The sequence below is a fragment of the Taurulus bubalis genome (assembly GCF_910589615.1).
Source record: "Taurulus bubalis genome assembly, chromosome: 13".
Taxonomy (NCBI): Eukaryota; Metazoa; Chordata; class Actinopteri; order Perciformes; family Cottidae; genus Taurulus; species Taurulus bubalis.
Window position 1 is genome coordinate 5,475,099 of NC_136601.1, and position 24,390 is coordinate 5,499,488.

The following is a 24,390-nucleotide window of genomic DNA, read 5'->3' on the forward strand; positions in this document are numbered from 1 at the left end:
TTATTTTGAAAAGACGTCGTGCATGCGACGAGCGACTATCTGATCCTTTTGGATTGACCGTAGTGGCTTCTTCTTCTGGGTGTAATAATTATTATAAAAGGTTTTGGATCTCTGCCCCCTGCAAATGGACCGTGGATGTTGCAGTTGTACTACAGCGGGGTGACGGTCGGAGTCCACCTTTGGGCTCTTTTCTGGTCCTTTTCTAATGGTGGCAGGGATTCAATTAACTGAAGGGCAAGTCTTCTTTTTGCATTTTAGAGCAGGATGACAGCTACTTGTGAGAATCACCTGTTTAATTATAGATCGGTCCGGGCCGCTGTACTGACGTGTCTGCTCTAATTTAATTAAACCGCTATTTTTTTGCTGCGCATTAAATGTGAGTTTGTATGAACCAGATCTTTGTCTACCACATTTCTTTGAATTATTTAATTTGCACCTTATTTTTTACAGATTATTTACATAATCGAATACCTTGTGCACACCATGTAGAGAAAGTCACACGTCAGCAGCTGTCCATTAAGAGCATATATCGTTACCTAAGATAACTTCAGCTGGCAGGTATGCACTTAAAGCAAGTGAAATGCAAAGGTTGTTATTTGCAGGCGAGACAGCTGTAACTGTATTTTAATTCACATATTTATTCAATCAGATGCCAGTGAAACGCAGATGCAACGTGCCCATGTCGGCATTCTGTGAGTCCCAATTTCTACCAAAAAGCAGCAGGTCTCTGCACTGTGTAATTCCAATTAAAGTTCCACCTGTTTGCTCCCCTCCTTGCTATTAACCATGGTACAAAAATACCACACAGATGGGCAAATCAAATTTCAAGGTTAAAACATACCAAATGGTTATGCTGCTGCTCGCACAAGTCTTGGTTTTCCGTCTATATCAGTGGCTCACTGACTTATATAACTGTCAAACCCAATTAAAGGTAGACGCAGCAGAACCAATGTTTTATTCTATACATTCTTCTTTTTTGTCAAAACATCACGCCTACATTACCCACAATGCATCAACAGTACACTGTAGATTTGCATCTGAACTTCTTTTTAACTCCGCCAGACTTTTACGTCTCCGTCCATCTATCCATACGCACCGTTATCGTGAACACGATAATTCAGGAATGACTTGAAGGAATTTCTTTATATCTGGCATAAACGTCCATCCCAATTCCCGTGAACGCAATATATCAGGAGCGCCCTGAAGGTAGAGGCGATATAGAATATCCCCTAGTGACAATATTGCTTTCAGAAATAGAACGATCGTCAAAAATAAAACTGAAGATAGACATAAACATCTGAGGACGTGAGATTGAGATGCATGTGTTGCGATTCCCACAAGTGGCTAGTGTATAGGCAGTAAGCACTATTTTAACCAAGGCCATGCTGAGATCAGTAAATCACATTTTGGACAGGCGTGTTTCTAAACTGCACATCGTTGGCAGAAGCATACAACCACAAGGTGGTAATTGTAGTTTGACTGCTTGTTTTCAGCCCCAACCAACGTTGTTGTGTGCTCCCTCTGGAGCCACAAAAGGTTTTACACAACTTTTATTTTATTTTTAGCACTACTTTCCAAGGCCTGCTAACAGACATTTATATCTGAAGTCAGTGGCGTTCCTCTTTCAGATGAAATGCTGACCTGTCAACATGCTAATTTAGGAGACATTCTCTTGCCAAATCTAGGATTCCAAAGCATTCTCCATGCCGCTTCAAAAGGGTTGAAAAACACAGAGGGAAACCTAATTCATTTATACTGAAGAAATCAGCTGGGAACAATGGCTGCATCTTTGCATTTTACTAACAAATATCTCTCCTCGCAGCACAGCGGCCTGCTGCTACTGTGTTGCTGTTTGACAAATAGCTTTAATCAAATAAATGATTTGCCCCCGATCGATAGAGCGCATATGAGTCCTCTCACTCTGGTATTTCCATCCAGGTGGGGACTTGACCTCCACATTATGTGAACAGTTCAAGGCAATTAATAAGAGGCAATGGCTTTGCTTGGTGGAACCTGGCCAGCCACTTGCCACATATGGAGCCTATGTGACCGGGGACATTCGTCACAAGCAAGGTCATTGAACAGCTGAAGCCAAACGACCTTCATGTGCTATTATGAAACGGTATGGGAAAAAAATAATACCACCTACCATTAAAATACCACTACATTTTGACTAAAAGGAACGGTGACAGATTAACAGCCACTATGAAAAGATGCTATTCCAAAGTATAGTGAGAGTGATGCTGAAATATTGAGTGTAAAAGCTCCTGTGAGTGGATTAAAACAAAGTTTCACAGCCTTTGCCACCCAGTTTTGTTATATCAGCTGCTTTCTGCAGCACCTTTTGCCCCTGGAAAATGTCATGCGTTTCATTTATGAATAATGTGGACACAAGCCGCATTATAATAAAGCGTTCCAGTGGGGGTCTTACAGTTGATGCTTCTCTTACAACACTGTTACCTCTCCTTGAACAGGGTTTACTCAGCTTGTAATTGGATGCTGCCTAAAAGGGCTGCGATGTCATTAGTATGTGTGGAAATACTTCAGAAGACTCTGAAAGGAAATGTTTAAGTTTGCCGGCGACCTGTAGAAAGATTCCTGCTCTTTTGAGATGTGGATGAAGTGAATGTTGAATGATGCAGGTGACACGTACATAAGGATTTGTCTTTCACTCCTGCAAAGATCTCACCTTGCCGTGAATGTGCTAAATCCGTTTTTCAATAAGACGATGTATGTGTCATGACATGCACAACACAACACAGCGATAAAGTTGGCAACAAGTTGCAACTAAGTCTGTTGTGGTTCACGGCCAACGTCTTAAACCTTAAGCCTTGGCGGTGCCCAGGGAACAGTTTTAGATAGATAGATAGACAGATAGACAGACAGACAGACAGACAGACAGACAGACAGACAGATAGACAGATAGATAGATAGATACATAGACAGACAGACAGACAGACAGACAGACAGACAGACAGACAGATAGATAGATAGATAGATAGACAGACAGACAGACAGACAGACAGACAGACAGACAGACAGACAGACAGACAGACAGACAGACAGATAGATATATAGACAGACAGATAGATAGATATATAGACAGACAGACAGACAGACAGACAGACAGACAGACAGACAGACAGACAGATAGATAGATAGATAGATATATAGACAGACAGACAGACAGACAGACAGACAGACAGACAGATAGATAGATAGATAGATAGATATATAGACAGACAGACAGACAGACAGACAGACAGACAGACAGACAGATAGATAGATAGATAGATATATAGACAGACAGACAGACAGACAGACAGACAGACAGACAGACAGACAGACAGACAGACAGACAGACAGACAGACAGACAGACAGACAGACAGACAGACAGACAGATAGATATATAGACAGACAGATAGATAGATATATAGACAGACAGACAGACAGACAGACAGACAGACAGACAGACAGACAGATATATAGACAGACAGACAGACAGATAGATAGATATACAGACGGACAGACGGACAGATAGATAGATAGATAGATAGATAGATAGATACTTTATTCATCCCAAATGGTACTTTTTTGTGGCAGCAGCAAGTAAAGTTACATAGAAGACAAAACTATTAGGTATGAAAAATACTTAATATATATATATATATATAACAGCCGAGCGTATGAAATCTAAGGAAATTAAACAATAAAGAAATAGCAAAAATGCAAAGTATATGCAGTGTATATGAAGTCTATATATAAGTATACAGTGAAATGGAAGTATGTACAGTGAATAACTAAATAACAACAGCGGTGCTAGGACTATTGTTTTTTTATGTTGATTCAATTGAAGGAGGATCTGGCCAGAGGTGACTTATTATAAAGTCTAATAGCAGTGGGCAGGAATGTTCTCCTGTACGTGTCCTTGTAGTTATCTGGAGCCGGCCATCATGCTGCTCCTGTAGCTCTGTGTACAATGACACAGCAGGGGGCGGGAATGCATATGATTTGGCAGACATTTCGGGCAGTTTGTCAAAAAGCAAGTTTGCCTGTGTGATTGCCTTGCCTGTCATATAGAGTAAGCATGCAGGTTGCATTGTAATGTGTCCCACAAAGATCAAAAGCAATTTGGGGGGCGGAGACTGGCTACACAACCCAAGGCTGGGTTTTACAAGACTGAGAATCCTATCTGTTAATCTTGATTGGGCTGAGAAACACAATAGATTTCTGCAGAGTTGTAACCAGTTCCCTAAAGGCCTCTTTGGACCGAGGTATGTTGATTCAGTTAATTTGAGAGCGATTATTGTCGTCATTGTCTAATTAATGCTAACTCTTGCCCGTGTCGACATGCACTGTTTGAATACTTGGGGACTACGAGTACATGTGTGTGCAAGTGTGTTTGTGTACACGTGTGTGTGTGTGCGCTCGTGCATGTGCCAGTGCGTGCTCCTTTGACGCCGCTGACCTTCATATCCCCTGGTTATGCCAGCAGCCATTTATCTTTTATTCATTCTGCCATTTGTGACCAAGTCAGCTTCTCTGGCACTGACGCTTGTCAAAACAGAGCCCGTCCCATGACATGCGGCATGCTGCAGCCCCACCGGCCTGTGCTCTAACCACCGGTGCTGTTTCCACGGCACGAATCTAGCTGTCTGGCTGCATTCAGCCAGACTGTCACCGTTTCAGCTGCCAACACACATGTTGTAATTCAATAGATCTGGTACGCTATCTGCAGTGACTTGTAGAAAGGACGAGCTCACCAACCACCTCTGCTGTTGTTCACACTCGGCTAGTTTCATGACTCTTCAAAGTGAGCATGCACGTCTAACATCTGTCAACAACTGCGTGTGCCTCTTTCCAACACGTTTGGCTGCTAAAACAAACATCAGCGTTGTTCCCGAGCTCCTGCTATGTGAGCTTTCAATTATTCAGCTTCCCAATTTACTGGAAAAGAAAGCATTGCAAGAGGAGATTTCCATTTTGGACAACATGTCTACAGCTCAGAAACCACTGAGACACGGAAAAAACACAACATAGGAAGAAAAAGAAAAAACAACTGTACAGATGGGTGTTGAAGCCCAGTATTAAACGTGCACTGATGCTAAATTATTAAAAAACGTAGTATTGATACGTTTGACGGTTCTGTTATGGCTGATCCCTTGTACACACACACACACACACACACACACACACACACACACACACACACACACACACACACACACACACACACATACACACACACATACACACACAGTGAAGGCCACGGTAGACAGTGAAGTGAACTCTAAGATAACTATGCTTGTTACTGTTAGAGCAATACAACCTTTGTGAGTAAAAAGCCAATACTTTATCAATTAGAGATTATATGATACTAGAACTATTACTATTATTACCTAATGATCTGTATTGTGATGTAACGGATATTTCATATATTAATTATATTGACATATGCGTTTCTAATAAGGTTTTATTGCATTTATATATTGACTTAAATTACATTTACAATACTTTTGCTGGTTTAAAAAACACATTTATCAATATAAATATATATATATATATATATATATATATATATATATATATATATATATATATATATATATATATATATATATATATATATATATATATATACATATTCTATTCCAGTTCACAATGCATTCTTTTTCAAAATAATGTGTTATATAAATTATAAAGTAAAGAAAAACAACCAATCAGAGTATTAATAAAGAACCGAACTGATGAGGTGTACTAATAGTATGATCGATAAAATCCAAACGATACTACTAAAATAATTACCATGATTCTTCCAAAACATAATGCCTATTCTTTTTTCTTTGATAACGGCAAAGAGCATTTTCTAACACATTGGTACAAATTCCCCATGAGTGTACAGCTAGCCAGAGCGTTGGTGACGGCTAGCATATGATTCACAGCATTTTCTCACTCATCAAACCATTTGGCGAGGCATTCTGCATCCATCGTGTTTCCACTCATTTACTCAGATTTGTATTTTATTTGCCACCCATCTGTAGCCGAAAGATTTGGCGAAGTTTGTTTTTCAGTCCTCCTCCAGAAAATGGGAAGTGTTCATGCGGAACTAAGAAGCGAAGCTCAGTAAATCAATTTCATTTCCAGTGAACTCTTTTGTTGACACTCATTATTTGTCTGGAATATTAGTAGATCCACTAATGTGTCCTCTATTTCTTGGACTTTAAAGCAAAGAGAGACTGTTGCAACTCACACCTTTCTCAGTCACAACACTAAATATTTCAATGCCAGGCCCGGCATATTTTACACAAGGTCACACAGACTTGATAGTCTCAGCGGAAGCCCATTGGTTTTACCGACATGAGAGCTTCTCTCCGCATCTCATGCCCTCGCTAAGCGCTTCAGCGTCTCATTTAAATGCTCGCTGATTGCTCAAGTTGTTTCGCTGAAGGAATGCTCGGAAGAAAATGATGAGAGAAACAAGATCCTCCGCGTCAGCCATGCGGTGACACGTGATCCGTCTCTCGGTGTGATTCTGATTCTGCTCAACTAGTCACCGGCTCTCCGCCAGCACCCGGATCTACCGAGCGGAGATCTCATTAGCGGTCTCACTAAATCATCCTCGCCCCGATCATTCCCGACAAAGTCAATTTGTCTCGCGGAAGGCTCCAACGCGGCAGCTGTTATTCCATATTCGTGCCGGGTAGGTGTGCTCGGTGCGTCGGGCGGCGCCGCCTCTCCCTCCCCCTTGAGATTTGAAAAACAACAAAGTTTTTCTGGTGGGTTGGTTGACACCCGCTAATATAACGGTTATTAGAGAAGGAACACTTCCAGATCTGACAATGAGAAGTTGATATGACATGTGTCAACCTGTAGTTCTAGTCATTATTTTCTCTTCGCCTCGACCCCACTCCGCTGAACCTTTTCATGTAGTTGACTTCTTTCATCTGGAGCCTTTGATGGCGGATCGTAAATACAACGCCACCGTGTATTCTGTAGCTGTCAGGGTTAGCTCTTGCCACCGGTGTTATGGATTTGCTCGTCAGTTTCTTTGCCGTGACAGGGCTGCTGCTGCTGCTGCTTTCTTAGTTCGAGGCGGTGAAACGCTGCACGACTGACACTGTTTTGTGCTTCCCCCCTCGGGAAAATAATCCTTAGCATTTGTTATTGTGGTTCAGATAATCAGAGACGCGCTCAGATATGGGTTTTTGCTAGCTTATTGTTTAATAACGAGAGTCTTCAGGGAGATTGTGATTTTCACAGGTACTAATTGGCTGACATTTGAAACATGGCATCCAAGTTTTGAAATCACAAGTTCAATGCTTTTAATCATGCTGTTTTTTTCAGCACCTGGGAATCATTTAGGTATTTATTAAATATCTGTTTGTAAACGGCCCGTTAACATTGAAATCATTTTAGTAGTCCAAACAAAAAAAAAAAAATCTCCTCAGCTCTTACTATTGCTACGAGTTTATTATAAATAGTCTCTGCTTCTCCTACTGACTCTTCCTCTCCCTTTATCTGTCTCTCCCAGATGATAACTGCAGACTGAGTGACTACCGTCGGCTGAAAACCAAGATTCTGGATTTGCATGACAAGCGGTACATGGGGTCAAACATCCACGGGGCCCACAAGGACAACATGGCCGCCAGGAAGCAACTGGTTGATATGATGTTCAAACGCTTTGACGCAGATAACAACGCTCAAATAGACGCCAGCGAGCTCTCGCAGGTAAGGATGTTAATGGAAAGATGGACTTTAATGCACAATTAGATATCTGCTTTGGAAAATAACAACATAAATGGCATACATTAAGATATATACTATTTTGCACTTGCCTCAAGACACTCCAAACCACCCTTAAAGTTGTTTAAAAAAAAAAAAAAAATATATATATATATATATATATATATATATATATATATATATATATATATATATATATATATATATATCAAAATGCAATTCAATTCATCTTTATAGCCCAATATCACAAATCACAAGTTTGCCTCAGAGGGTTTTACAACCTGTACCGCATACGACATGCTTAGTTTTTTTCACTTTACCGGGGAAAAAAAGGGATAAACGTCAGGGCGAGCTTCAGAGGAGGGATCCCTCTCCCATGATGGACAGACGTGCAAGAGCTGTAATGTAGCGAACAGCATTACAACGTAGTCGATCCATAATATAAATGATTCATTAAATGAGGGTAGGAATAGCAGTAGTAGCGCCAGTAAAAGCAGAATAATAGAATAATGATGGGAAAAGATCCCCACCATTAGTAACAGCAGCGGTGGATATAATAGAATGATAATGATAATAATAGCAGTAATAGAAATGTGACTGATAATACTAATAACAGTCATAGCGGTGGATGTCAGGCAGCAGGTGCAGAAAATGGACGCCGTAAATGAACAAGCAGCACCTGTGTGCTCAGGTGTTTAAACGAGACACTTTGATCTCTTTCATACGAGTAACTGTGTCCATTTTACTCCTCTTACCCTTCCCTCTGGTAGCGGTGCGGCGCGGCTTTAGGTACATCCTTTGAAAAGCAATGTGGGTCAAAGGAGCCCTGCACTCAAGGGAGGCTGCAGCCTTTGACCGGCGCTGCCAAGAGGGATGGTTGTCAAAAAAGAAGAAGAAGAAGAAGAAGCTTTTAGTGACTGCTACAAGGAAGGGAGATATTATGTGCATAACAAATAAAGTCTCCCAGTACCTGAGGACTGATTTTAAATAGAAAGTGCTTCAATAATTGAAAAGGGTAAGCAACCTGCGGTGGTTTTCAGACACATGAAACCAGTTGCTATTCTTAGGTCAGCTTCCTGCTGATCCAGGAGAATCTCCCATCTGCACCGGGGTCACCTTGGCTCGGCCTTGTCGGCGCCCCCTTCCGCCCAACGGGGGGACATCTCATTGGATTCATTTAAATATATTTGAGTGTTTTGAGTTCAAAGCCTCCCAATAACGCCTCAAAAATTGCCGTATTTTCATATAATTAACATAGTTTTACATGTTTTTACATTTACTCGGTGCCCCGTGCCAGCATGAGAGACATCAATGTTTGGTGAGTGAAATGCACAGTCAACAAACCATGTTGTGCTGTGTTTTATGGAATAATATTGTCAGTATATGCTCTGAGTGGGAATTTGAATATGCCCTTTAAAGCTGTTGGATATTACTTTGGATTTTCAAACCTCTTGGTGATGCCATTTATTCTACTTCAGGCCAAGCTGCACCGCTCCGCCACTCTGTTTGAACGCCACGAGCTCGTCAGTAATACTTCACATCCAGATGGAGAAGCTCTTTTGTGGGGTTCTTCTTCAAGGGCTGCTTTTAGCCCGCATCTCCTTTTATCCGAGACAAATATGTGAATGTTGGCAGATTTCATACACTATCAGCTACATATGCTCTGAGAAAAGAAGAGAAGCAAGTATTTCTGGAACCGTCAGAAAATAAAATATTAATGTTAATTCAAATGGCAGGTGGTCCTTCAACTAAATCCAAAGATGCATACATTCATGAGCTCCTCTGACCTCCAGGTACACATAGTGTGAGGACACTTACTTTGTCCTTTTATTGTCTTTCTCTTCAAAATCCAGATTTTGATAATGAAGTTCTTTTTGTTCACCTCACACACTGCAACCAAACCACAGGCTTGTTTTGCTGCAATTTTATTTTTATTTTCACATATTCATAGCCTGAAAATGTTGAGAAAACTTTTCAACTTCTGCATACTTTCACCTCGCATCAACATTGCTGCATAACAAAATAGTGCATGATGAATATTGGAGCGAAATAGCTTCATCAATCTGACAAATCACCTAATAAATGGAAGCAGTTGTGGGTTAACAGTGCCTCAGCATACGGGCGCCTGAATGTAATTATGGATTGGGTCTTTAATGAGTTTTTATGTTGGTGTATTAAATGTCTTCACAGAATGTCATTTCAAAGTAATTAGTAGCTCTGCGGGGTACAGTTTTCTTTTCTCTTCAAAGGATGTGAGTTTTTAAATATCATAAAGAATATATATAAAGGTTTCGGCGTCACTTAGAGTCTACTGTCAGGGCAATCTGCATGGCGTTAACCTCAGTGGCGTGGACTGCAGAATTCTGCCTGATTGACAAAAGGTGAATGTTAAAGAACAAGACAAGAGATTTATGGAAATGAAAGGTTGGAGGGAACAAGCCCTCAAAAGGAGCATTGCTAAAGCAAATCCCGCTCTTATCAGCAGTTGGAAGTACCAAACCACGGCTGCCACCATCGTGCCCTCAGGCGCCCTTTATGATTGGAGTGTTTTCTGATCTCATTTGAAAGTTGAGGATGAAAATCTCTCACCCTGGCTCACTTGACTTGCTCGAGTGTTCACATGAAGGGAGCAGTTGTTGCTACCCTTTCAGTCTTGGGTGCACTTTTAAAATGGCAAATCCAAACTTTTCCTTTTTCTTCTTGCATTGCCCATATATATAATTTGACCAAAGACACAATGCCTGAAATTATACCTTTTTACGACCAGTACTCTGCTCTCGCCCTGTCTACCTGTTGGAGGATCAAGATGTAACTGCTATTGCACACGTATCAGATTTTTTTTCTATTATAAGGATACATACAAAATATATATATGGTCGTCGATAAAGAAAAATTCAAGATCATAGCTTTTGGAATGATTACTCTTTGTGTCCCTCCACCAAAGTAAAGTCAGATTTTGTGAGGCTGTTATGTGAATCTTAAAGATTTGTGTTTTAATTTGATAAAAGGTTTGAGAACAGGTGTTCAAACTTTGAGAATAAGATTGGAGCAAATTAAAACCGTGGTCGAGACCAGAATAGGTCTAATTAATGTGCAAATCCTTGAAAATACTCAGCACTCGAGTCAACCCTTCAAGATCCTCCTACCAATGCGTAGGATTTTTTAGCAAATTCATGTCAAGGTTTGACACGTGTTTAATTTGGTATCTTAATGTGTCTGCAGGAAAATGAAAGAAAAGTTGGCTCAGGAGGAGGAAAAAAGATAACTTTAAACATTGATTTTGAACGGGAAGAGAAAAGGTGTGTTAAATGTGATGGTAAGGACAAAAAGAGACAACAGATGTTTATCAGAATGCCGGTTTAAAGGTTGACCAGAATAAATAACAATGTAATATCAGTGCCTGATCAGAATCATGTGGTTTCACAGTAATATTGGAGAGGAACTGCAGTGAGGGGGTTGAATAGTCACTCTGTCCAGGAGACGTGACTGCATATATCTAGAGCAAACAAAACTATCTGTGTGGGAGTAATACCATGTCAGGAAATGTTTAAGGAAACATTTAAAACCTAAAAGCAAGCAGCTCCAACACCACTTACACGTCTCTCAGAGGACAACTACATTACTCCAAGTCAAGGCCGGCAAGAAAGGACTAAACAGGCGAGCATATTTATGAGTTTCAATACCTTTTGAACTGAGGAATCTGCCCCGCATTTTGAGGTTATTGCAAGATCAAAATCTGAACATATTTTAAAGACAGAAAGAGGAAAAACACTCAACATTGATGAGATTGAATGATTCAATATACCAAAGACTCAAGCGGATGCTGTATTGTGTACGGCCCATGTCTTACTTGTTGTGTTTCGAGGACACGTTAAGGATATGCCATTACTGGTGACTTCTAAATGTTTTGGGGCAAGTCATCCGGAAAGGGAAGTGCAGTGATCCGATGCACGAGGCATGATGTATAAAACCGTCCCTTGCGATCAGCATTTTGACAGCTGATCTGGTGTGATGGATGTTTCTGTCAGGGCCATGCGGACGGGGATGAGGAGGACCGTGCTTTAGCAGGCTGACGACACGATCTGCACTGTGTTTGGGACCTTTTTACCATCTATTGTGACAACACTTCCGTTTGGCTACAATAAACTGACAGCTAATACTGTGTGTGTGTTTTTTTTAATCATCTTTGACATTCAACACAGAAAGTAACAAAAAGCAAACAGGGAAGTTGATGATAACTCTTGGTTTGGCGATTGGGTGCGTAACGCCAACTTAAAACCGAGATCATATCCAAACTTTTCAAACAGTATGTTAAGTAAGTGCATAGTGAGTACATTCACTTGAGTGCTGTTCTTCTATCGAGGTTTCCAAATTAATTTAGAATGTCTGTCATCATATTTTATGACATCATCACCCTAAAAAAATCAAAATCTGCTAAGAAAAACGTATATTTGAATAAATAAGTCTAATTCTTTATTAAGCAGCACAGTATTTGAATGTTGATTTAGAATGTAAGTGTTAACGTTATCAATAAAGATTTTAACTTTTTGCGACAGATCAATACTTACACTTTGTTTGTAGATTTCCATTAAATGTTACTCAATGCTTTTATTTCATCATTCTGAAGAGATAAAACTCCTGAAACACTTGTATACAGAAAAACTGTATTATCCTCTCATCGGGGTCACCATGAGACACATCACAAAGAACATTTAAATTGGGTTAAGTATGGAGCTAAAGGTTAATGGAGGTACAAGAGGGTAGTTGAAGATTAAACCTTAATCAACTAGACCAACATATTTCCTTTACCTTAACTAAGAGCTCTCAGTCCACATAACCATAGTTTGAGTAGTTGTTATGAGCATATGTTGTATTGAAATCTGATATTTGGGCTCAAGATGAATGAAATTGAAAGATCTAAGAATTATGTATTGTTTTAATGCAACACAGGGTAGTACAAATCAGCTCCGCTCCCCACTCTTCCTTCTCCAATGTTGATGTCTACTCTGTCATTGCCATACGTGTTTGAGTAATACAAAACTAAAAGACTACAAATGAAGACAATAATTCATCAACTGCACAGAAGCTACTAGCAGCAGCTTGTACATGTGTCGCTGTTCTTCTCGTCAGTGAACAATTTACCGATACGTTCGGCATCAACACATTTTAGAACTTTGCCAGTATATTTTAATTCGCAACATTCATTTTGTTGACGAAAAAAGGATAATTCCACGTGGCATATTGTTTTGTTTCTTAGTTACACCACCTACAAGCGCTGCCCACTGACTTTAACTTGACGTCAATGCAATCTCTTTGAAGGTCATCAAGCAAGAAGGTCTTTCCAAGGACGTCTCCGAGTGCACACTGTTTGACCTGCTGAAGTACAACGACGTTAATGACGACGAGCACCTGACAAAAGACGAGTTTTACACAGCCTTGGGTGAGTCCAAAGTTTTATTAGTAACGTCTTTTGTGCCATTATGGAAAAGGTTTAACACTATCCCTGAAAAATGAAGATTGAGCCGTTTTGTGTCCACATTTTCTATTTCCTTTGTGTCAGAAAACAAGTGTAAGATGTTGCAGAACTGAAGCTCGAATGCCTTTAATATTGCCTGCTTTATCACATGTGTTGAAGTTCATATTAGTCTCTAAACAATATGTCAGATCATTTTTCACTCTATAATTCACATTCACTTGGACAGCAATGCAATAGTCGTGATTAAAATGTAACACAAAGGGTAGTTATACCATGGAAACAAAATACATCTATTCAACTTGTGTTCATTCTCAACCTTAGGTTCAATTCACATTGTTCTCCTTCCCACACTTAAGCATTCACAATGTTTTAGTGGTCCGTCTAAAAATGTGTATATCTTATTTGAAAGAAAAAATAAGTCGGCTATTTAAGTTTTGATTGTTTTTTTACAGGGGTCATTATAAAGTGACAATCTTGATACATGTAAGCGCTGTATATTATATAGCGTTTAATATCTCGCCAATGAAATTTCTGCAGTTCAAACCAACCCCCCCTCATTATAACATGACAGGTTATCCGCTATGTCTGAGTAACCCCCCAAAACATGTGGACTAGTTCCCTCCTTTTGTTTCCTCCTCATGCTCGCCGCTTTCTTTCCCGGTTCCTCTCCGTCTGACATTTTCAGTCAGCTCAATATCCTCTGACAGAATACATTCTGACATTTGGCTGGCTTGACACATTTACCGGTGGGAGAGAATTCATAATCAACCTTCCGCTCATCAGTCCTTTGTATTTGAAGCATTTCTTCGAGCAGACAAAGTCACGGGAGGAAGTGAATCATCTCGCCTGGTATTCTCCACATCATGCATGAATGTGTGGGAGCAAACCCCCTTTGGGCAAATCCTGAAAATAAAGTAACCCCAGCCAATCTGCGCAGCGCTGCATATCCTTGAAGAGTTAAGTTCCTCTAGCTCCCAAATACTTCCCCTTCAGTTTTCTGATCTTTTTTGCATGCTTTCAGCTTAACTCCTCATGGGGAAATGGGATATTTAATGTTAGTAAATTTCCCCCTCAGCGGCGGAGTTTCTTTTACCTCTTCTTTTACTTCCATAAAGTATTATTTAAAGAGAAGCGGATTCAATCAAGCAGTAATGCACTCTAGTTTTTGTCTCTCTGTCAACAACTCAGTGTGAGTCAAACATCCCATGTACTGGAGCACTCAAAGCCATTTCGCCTCTGCTCACTCCATTCTGAATCCATATGAGCGTTTCACATACATGGAGGTCAATGCGGTTCTCAGTTGGCGCCTTCTTCACTGCATTCATCGTTCAACCTACTTCACTCTGCTCCATGCGTCGGTGCTTCAAAGATGGGCCCTCGTGTGTCTGTGAGGCAGCTGAGAAAAGGCTTCACCTTGTCAAGAGACTTAACTGCACTGAACTTTTCAATTCAATTGATTTCAACATACAGTCATGAACCGTGGGAGATCACACAGTCATGATGCAATGAATATAAAGCCTTACAAAAAGGACAGAGAGCTGGATTTGTCAAAACATTGTCACCAGTTGTGTGGCCCAAAGGAAAAAAAGTAGATCTGAGCTAGTTGCGCAAACCAAAAAAAAGAAATTGAGTGAAAGCTGCATTGTGTTGCAGAGGCTGGAGGTAAGTCTCAGAGGATTCAGCAGTACTAGCAGCACTTTCACATTATGGGGAGCCGTTAGGACCATATTATCACTTTACACTTGTGCCTTATGACAATTGTGCATACTTATATAGAGAGCTGAGCTTGTTCTGCAATTGTGGATGTAACACATGGGTGTATATCATATATGCAAGTGCCTTTTAAAAGGTGAATTTTAAGAAATTATGTAAAATCGAGACCCTGAAGGGTTAAGTATGTTGAAGGGCTTTTCACCCTGAAGGTACTCACCTTACTTGTGCTCAGTATCCAGTTCAGCAATCTGGATGCTCAGCAACACGGGATTTAAACGTACCACCAGATCCCCAGTGTGGTAATATGCATCCTGCCATGATGCCAATAATCACCTAGCATCATCGGTATGATTCACATTTAGAAATAAATTCTAATTGGGGAAGCATTACTTTTTTATTATGTTATGGAATTGACTAAAAAACACCAGTCAATCACTTTTACTGAGCGCGGCCAATCTATTTTATTACTGTTCTATTACAATCGGTTATAAAACGGGGCTATTTCGTAACACACCGTTAGAACTACATCTTTTTTTTATATTATACGAGAGGCCCGATCGGTGCACAGCTGCTCACATCATCTCCACCTCGGCGATGATGATTCAAGTCATAACCCAGAACACGCTGACGCGGGTCGAGCCAGGAGACCGGCAGAGCAGCGGAGCAGTATGGACAGGAATCCGTGGATTGATTCGGCCTCGCAGGCCGCCACGGTCACGGTGCCTATGGCAAAAATGCATCGCAACGTTATAGTTTCTCAGTTCATTGCCAGTATAATCTGTGAGTGGCAGCTATAAAAAAAATCTATGCAAATACCTTAAGCGCCATCGTAAACTGAGCGCCGCCATAAAGTAAATCAGTTGATCCGGAGTGTCCGGAATTACGGTGCGGCTTGGAAGCCAACGGCAATAAATGCAGAATGACTCGCCATGAAAACGGCACCTGTCGGACCACTCTTCTAATAAGGACCCTTTGCACACCTTTGTGGAATATTCAAAGCGTAGCAACGTTGTTTGTCAGGACAGGAGATAAGACTTTAATGTCCATGCATTATTCATTCCTCCTTTGCATAGACTAGAAGGGGGTTGAGAATCAATTTGCTTCAGCTAGCAGTGAGGCAACTGTCTGGCAGAAGTGATGTCTTTTAATTAGATGATGTTACAGATATGAATGATGTCTGCCACGCTACTGATAGTCGGCCCCTTGTCATCATTGAATCATTTGGTGAGCGATGGCTTAGTGCATCATGGGTAAACAGATAAGATGTCATCTATCATAAAATGTCATTAATTTTTTTTTGGGTGGGAGAGTGTCATGATACATCGGGGCATTGTTTGTCAGAAATGAACATCACTTAAATGCAGTACACAGAAAGTAGATGAGGAAACCTACAGTGGAATAGGTGCAGCAGTGACCTTGAACATACTTCATATATAATATACATTTTCAGTCTTTATTTTTTGTATATTAGATAATGGCTTTACTTATTGTAATGTGTGTAATGATTGACTGAATAAAACACACTACTATTACTATTACTACTATTACTATTACTATTGCTTTTTAGTAATTCATTTGTAATTTCGTTCACTAAAAAGCAGTTACCCTATGTAGTTAAGGAGCAGTGTGATCTTTGGCATATAAAGTTCAGTAGTTATACTGTGCCTCAGTTCTGTTTGTAAAGATGCAATATCATTTCTGCATTTCAATAAGGAGAAGTTACTCTGTACTGTATGTGACCGGAATAGTCATGATGTTTTTGCTTTTTATTTGTTGTAATCTGCATCAATTCTGCATCCAATGTGTTCCTCAATGTCACAGCACAGCAGAATATTTATTTTATATCATAAGAATAAACCCCTAACTCTATTATAACTGTATTCCATCCAACCCACATCCTGACTAATGCATACAACAAAGGAGGCAACATTTACCAAACTTGTTATCAGAGTATAACTTTTTAAAGTCTGAAACCTGAGAAGAAAGGAATCATACTCTACATGTGAGGACTGCAACAGAAGTGAAGCAATGGTTCACAGAGCAGTAGGAATAAGTGATACAGGTGCACTAAAAAAAAACATATTTCTCATGTCTTTACATGTGCCTCCTTTGCCTCTTTAACATGGAGCCGTGCACTCTGCCAAAAGATGATCGTCGAAAACACTTTTGTGCATTCAGTGCTGAGAGGAATGTCTGCCATCTGCAGCAGACCAGTCAACATTTGTGATCGCTGAGAAATATACTGAGAAAAAGGTCACGCTCACTATTTACCAGAAGCAATATCTCAACCTGACCGTGAAAGAGGAACCTGGAACGTTGTACTCGGACGGATGTTTAGGTTACCACTGAGCACATGTTATTCCATGTAGCATATCCAGGCACTGTAAGAAATAAAAGGTCTGGAGGTTAGCTTAGTTTGGGTATAGCATTCATATAGCAAGCTGCCTCATTGTGCCAATGTCCTTTCTAAGCCCTTTGACGATCACAGGGTGCTCTGCATGTGCGTCCTGCAGATTAAATGGTATTAGTTTGGGTACACCTACTAAATGATTTTTTTAAGCCTCTAGGCACTGCTTTACAGACAACAATGAAAGTGAATGTGCAAGTGTTTGGACAGAATCCTCTGTTTGAATGCTCCCTCAAGCTAGTTGTGGGCTTGAATCCAAACCCTCACAAAAAAACGTTCCTTCTGTGCACAGCACAACACCCCCACACACACACACACACACACACACACACACACACACACACACACACACACACACACACACACACACACACACACACACGTAAATGACTCCTCCCGTGGAGAAGCTACATCCAAACACTGCGGCCATCACATTTCCTGCCTGTCTTGATGTAGCACACTTTTATGACTCCCACACTTGCCCTCATTCTAGCTCGTCTGTCAACTCCATAAAGTTTATTTATTCAGGACGCTATTCAACTGATTCACAGTAATGACCTTAACTGTCCTATCAAGTAGAGTGGTAATGCTATTTGTGCTGCACTGTGGAACATATATCACCCTTGCTTGTTGTGTCTTGGGTGCTAAGATATTGATCTGAACCATGACACCTCTTGACAGAACACACTGCTTGGAGATACAGCTCTTTGATTTCTGCTGAGGCTAGAAGCCTTGGAGTGCCCGTTAAATTCCTTGACGGACTGGTGGGAAACTGTGAGGAAGACTGTAGTGTGATCTATAATGTTGATGTGCTGAGTTGAAGGTGGGAACTGACAGTGTTTTTTAAGGACAATACCAGTATTTTTTCCCATACGTCTGGATCCTGGATGATCCTCCATGTTCAAAAAATATAAAAAAAATGTAAATAGCCAACTACCAACTAGCAGCAGGGCAATAATATGCACAATTCAAGCTATGTGCGCTTTAAAAGTGAGTTTCTCCTTACTTGCACTTTCCAATAAGCAAGCTATCAATAAATGCATGGACTATGGAGGTGTTATTGACAAACCCACGAGGCAGCTCTACTTTTTGGACTGGCTGGCGCTACAGTTACTCATTATCGCCTCTTCATGGACACGTTTTATTACAAGAAGATTTGGGCTGGTGCCGGTCAGGTATTGCACATTTCAGGAGATTTCTCTGCAACACTATACATGCACATCTTTGACATAATGTCAACACCATATCTTCTTTTCATTCTGTTGATAATGCTTTTTTATTATGGTTTAAACTCAAATTCTGGCCAGATCTTACACATTGCACCTTTAAAGCGTTAAAGCAATTGTGGTCTTTGTCAAAGTTAAGGGAAGATTGCCGGGTAATGGTTATCATTACCTTGATATGCCAATATGGGTTTAATTTGGGGAAACATATCAGTTGTTTTTCTTCACTTTTCTTCACTTTTTGTTTCATTCTATTCTGTTTATTCATATTCCTTCACATTGTCTTTTTGTTTAATGCAAGACGGCTCTAATCCTGTGTGTTTCCAAGTCTGGGGTAATCCCTATATTTGCAGAAAGTTTGCCAAGTTCGGAAATGAGTTGATTTACACTCCCTACTTCTGTGAAGATTATAATTAGACATCCAAACCAACAGCCGGGCCTCCTTTAAGGGAAGGCTCCTTCCATTAAGACAAACTCTGCTGTTATTCAGCACACATGGCATAGCGACGATTAATGGATACTCAGGCTTTTGCTTGTCAAACCCCCTGCTGAGCATTCCATTCACAGGCTGCGAGAAGTGGAATTGAAATTGTTTCATAATTCATGGTTCATTTTCCAGCGTGAGACTTTCCGTATCTCTAGGATGTATTAGAGAGAATTAAAAGAAGTTGGATGTGTGATCCTCAACTGAAGGACAAGGGGCAATTTTCTCAACAATTCTCGAGGGTGGATTGTCCTTGTGACACTAAAGGGATTGTGTGTTTTTAACAATTACATGTTTACTCAACACACATGCAGACCGAGCTGTTAATGTGATTGTTTGGAACGGATTTTACCATTACTATTGTTCAAGGTAGTTGAGTTGAGTAGCTTCTAATTTGTTTGGGATAAAATGGATCAATTCACAATTCAGCACAGTGCAGTTAAAGTAAGAAAACGGTGGTTAAGATAATGGAGTCTAACATCTGATGCTTCAGTGAAAATAAACGACAGCACAAAGAATCAGGCAAACTCGACCGTTAGCGTTGGATTATTAAGTAAACTGTCATTGTTGTGCTTGAAGTAGAGAAAGCTAAAAGATCCAATTACATGTTTATTTATCCAGTCACTTTAAAGTGTGACTTCACCCCCAGGCCTGAGCCTGAGCCATTTTAAATCATACAATGCCAACTATATAATTTTGGTAAGCTCTCTTAATATTAACACCAGCATTGGTGTGTTTGATGAAAGTAAAGTTAAGTTTATAGCTCATGAAACAAGTTTTAAGTGTGCAGTTACTCTTTAGACACCATTGTGTTTTTTATGTTTTTATTTTAAAGAGCATCATCAACAGTGTAAATACTATATCTAAAAGATAAACACAATAAATGCTGCAAATGTAACCTCCGGAACTAAGAATGGTTTTGACAGGAGAATAAATCTGAATAAAGGACAATCCACGTCCGTATCCAAGATCAATCCATTACGCTGCATTTATTTTAAAGCTCCAAGTCCATTTTAATTTTGCTGGCAGGCTTTCTGAAGTGTAGGGATGGGAATTGTACGTTATTTCCATATTTTACTTTAAAAATAAAATAAAAAAACATTCAGATGATGCAATAATTCAATCATTTGGCTGGTGAAATAATCCGACACTGTCTTTATGAGCGAGAGTGAAGATGCTGGTATCATATATTGGTATCATATACTGGTATCATATACTATTATCATATGAAATGAGAAAACCTCCATTGGTGTCAATGGAGGTTTTTGGCAAGGGACAACTGGCATGGGGAGTTTGAAAGAGATCCCTTAACCTCTGACCTCTAGCTATGTGACTGGGAATAGGTTCAATAGCTTCCTACATGTCTCCCCTGAACATACTTGTCCACTTTATTCTAATTCCATGCAGTTTGGGGCAAAAACCATGCAGTTGTTTGCATGCATTATAAATGTGTTATTTTCTCCTATTCTAAAAAGGTGTATTTGAATATTTTTGCATACTGGGGTCCCTAAACAGTCTTGGAATTGTATAAATTGAGTTTGACTGGGAAGCGGAGACTCTTGTGGATCAAATTAGCCCAATTGTAGTCATTTATAGCCAAGTAGTGAGGCAATATTTGTAGCATTTGATTCAATGAAATGACCTATTGTGACCTCTATGATAATCACAGGTTCCTGAAACTTTCCAACCGCAAGATCTAGAGGATTTAGATGATGTAGGGCATGTCTAGGTATATTGACAAAAAAAGGGTTTCTGAGCAGTTTCCATAACAGAAGTGCTTATCATCCAAAACATTGAAATAATGAAAATTCTTGCAGATATCGCCGAAATACCACATCACAGCGTGACTTTTGCTTTGGTGTTCCTCAAGGTTTTGGTATCTTAATGTGGTATTTTTCAATTTGAGTTTTAAAAAATCGTAAATTTAGCATCAAATATGTGTAGTGATTGCCATCATTTGCATCCATCATAATGTTCTACGCCCTTTTACAATTTGACAATTTAATTCATGCTTTAATTCATATATAATTCTGATTCATAACTCAAAAAACTTGACACACACACACAGTGATGAGCTGCATGTCAAATTAATCTTCAGGTTTCCAGCTTTCAGATGATATGTACCACTTCTATGTTGACCTGCTATCTCCCTGTAAAGACCCCTTTTGCCCCCTAAAAAAGACTATGGAGGTCTATGGGGGTCTCTCACTGTTAATGACACTGAAGTTTAATGTTAAAGAGCACATTTATTTTGTCAAAATATTTCCAAGCATCACTCAGAAGCCGGTAACGTTAGATTGAGTGATAGTTGACTGACAACGTTATCTGTGGCTTAGATCTATATATTATTCATTAGAATGGGACATTTATTTATACATAGCAGCTACATCACTGCATCCTGTACACAAAGTGTAATCTTCTAATATCGAACACGGTCCATGTATGTTTATATGTTTACATCGATAATGATCACAGCAGAGCCCACGTTTCTGTGTGAACTGAATGGTTTAAATGGAGATACAAAGCCAAGGTGAATGTATACTTGTCTTGTCATGAAGTTTATTTGAAGACTACTTTCATGCCTCCGAGCCATCTGTTCCAATTTGGTGAACGTTATATCTTAGGAACGCCTGCAGGGAATGTCTTCAAATTTGGCAGAAAGGTCCGCTCCGTCTCGAAGATGTACTGATGAGAATGTGGTTGTCAAATGCCAGTGTGACCTCACAACAACCCATTTTTGGGCCATAACTCAAGGATTCATATGCACATTTTTACAATCTCTCACAAATCTCTAGTAAGATAAAACAAATAAATGATGAAGCAATGACATTTTGGACAGACATAGACGTACGCCACAACCGTGAGCCGGTGATTGTAGTAAATTCCAGATGTTACTGGGAAAGACAGTTTCTCAGGACAGCGACACCGTTCCAGGTCTTTGTGGATCCAACTGATAAACACTCCAGCAGTGCCCACGCGCCACTGACAAGTCTGCTTTTAATTCACAAGAGGGAAAACGCTCCGAATAAATCGTAGTGCCCTCTGACTGTGAGACTGTGAGAGGTTCAATTTGCTTTTCTGGCTGTCAGGATTGTTTAGAGGTTCAGTGCAAACGGATGGCTGCGGCGTCCATGCTCTTTTCTCAACGTTTAACATCTCACTCCATCCCGGTCCAAGGTGTTGGCATCCACCGTTTGTGTGCTGCGATGCTGATGTGAAACGAGTCGAAACGCACAGACAGAAGGGCGGCGGCGGCGGCGGCGGCGGCGGCGGCGGCGGCGGCGGCGCGCTGCGATGTAATGGGTGAAGAGATAATTGATGCATATGCCAAGTATACCGCCGACAAACACGCAAACAGGTTTCTGATGTTGCTCGGAATGGCAAAAGAACAGGTGTCACTCAACAGTAAACCCTTAATAAAGAAACATAATTAAAAAAATGCAATGATATAGTTCACGGCCGTGCAGCCGTATGTGTGGTGAAATATGATGTAACAATTACATCACAGCCTCTCTTATGCTAAAGGTTAAGTGCTATATGATTTACTTATTGCAGTAAAATAGAGGGCTTTTTCATTGGTTGTTTTCCATAAGGTAGCTGTGATAAAATTAATCCAATTAGAGCTCCTCTTAGGCTCTGCTGCATACTAATGCTGGCCGTCCCTCAGGATCGCTCCCAACAGCTGCTTTGGAAACAGACTTCAGGCTGATCATCCAGAGGTAATGCACTCGCTAAGGCCATTTGTAAATGTTTAACAGCCATCTTGATGTGTGTAATGTTTGTGGGAGGAGAGAGGAAGGGGGTTATAATTATCCTCTCGCCCTTTATCTGTAATACTTGAATATGCAAAGGTGTTGCAACAACACCATTGCAAAAACAGAATAATCTCCACATGCAGAAGGATGAGGCGGCGATGCTGACAGATACTGAAACTAGTGGTCACTGTATGTGCCAAGGGTATTTTTCTTGAACTGGGGACCGTTCACAGCATTATAAAATAATCTCCTTTAAGTGGAAAAGCTCAGAATCCACATCAAAGGTATAGTTTCTTCCTTTAAAATGATGCTGGGGGTTCTTTGACCTAAACTTGAGCTGCAGAGTTTTCCATGTAAACAAACAAGAATGCATATCCATTGATTCGGAGGACGACTGTCTTAGAAGATGTGGACGAAAGTTTGTGACTTCAAAGATGCGAAGAAGATCGTAATTACAAGTCTGTGGTGTTGAGATAACAAGCATCTAATGTTTACATCTGTTAGATATCTTCCGGTCTTGTTTTCTCATTGTGAACAAGTAATAAAGCACACGATGCACAAGACAAGTGTTGGATTAAAGTAGATTAAAGAGCCCAAATGGTCCTAAAAAGCCACCAACAACTAAACTATAACCATAAAACACAGACAAATGAAATGTCAGCTGAAGTTAGAACTTTGGAAACCCAAATTATTTTGGCACATTCATGCCGTTTCTTTCCACTTTACTTGGTTGTACCTCATAACAATATATTGCCATATATGAAGTTCACTATTTTTATCAAGTTCAGTGCGGCACCCGAACAGGAAGCGGATGCTTTTAAATGTAATAACAATATAACAGTTAATTCATGTCTGAAGTGGGCCCACATTATGCATTCACAGCGGTTTGCATACAACAAAGATGCTGGATATTGTGCACATCCAACACCATCTTGGGAAAGATGCAGGACAAAAGCAGCCTGATGTGGTCCACACTTTGTTTATTGCATGCTAGCAAAAGATAAATAGTCAACGTCTTGACCTTCACGGCTTTGTTTAGACAAATATCTGTGTGAAAGAAAAGCAGACGGACTAAAACTCAACATGGAATAAAGAGATTTGACAGAAATTATCTTAAAACAATATACCGTGTACAAAAAAACACATCATTTCCTAAAATAGGCTGTTATCTAAAATGTCAAGGGAGGAACACACATGGTGGTTTGGTGAGAGATTTCAATGTATATTTAGAAGAAGAAAAAAGCATATATGTAGCATATTAAATATATATATATATGTTGTATTAATGAACAAAACACATTGTTTTGGTAGTGTTTTTTACAGCGTGTGATCTGGTCTGTTTTTCTTCTACATGTGAGCTTACCACCGCCTCTCTTTCCTTCGTTAGCTTAAGCATGTTTCCGTTTGCGTTTCCCTCCCTGCGTTTCTTATCTCAACATCACAGTCAGCTTGTATTTTTTTGCTCTTTTCTAAACTGAGCTGAGAAGAAATGCAACCTGGAGTGGTGCAAAGGCGTTATCGCTCGCTGTCACCATGTGTGTTTATAGGAGACCACCTGATTAGCGTTGCTATTGTTGCCTCGTGGTTC

The 24,390-nt window shown here is 40.1% G+C and overlaps 1 protein-coding gene across 1 annotated transcript in view; it reads left to right on the plus strand.

The window, feature by feature from the left end:
- The window catches only part of fstl5 (follistatin-like 5), a gene marked incomplete at both ends in the record, with an annotated part of 133,481 nt that overhangs the window by 54,266 nt on the left and 54,825 nt on the right, over positions 1–24,390 (plus strand). Inside the window, 2 exons of the mRNA XM_079228589.1 lie at positions 7,533–7,729; positions 13,064–13,184. Of these exons, the coding sequence (XP_079084715.1) occupies positions 7,533–7,729; positions 13,064–13,184 (318 nt within the window). The remainder of the gene's footprint in view (positions 1–7,532; positions 7,730–13,063; positions 13,185–24,390) is intronic.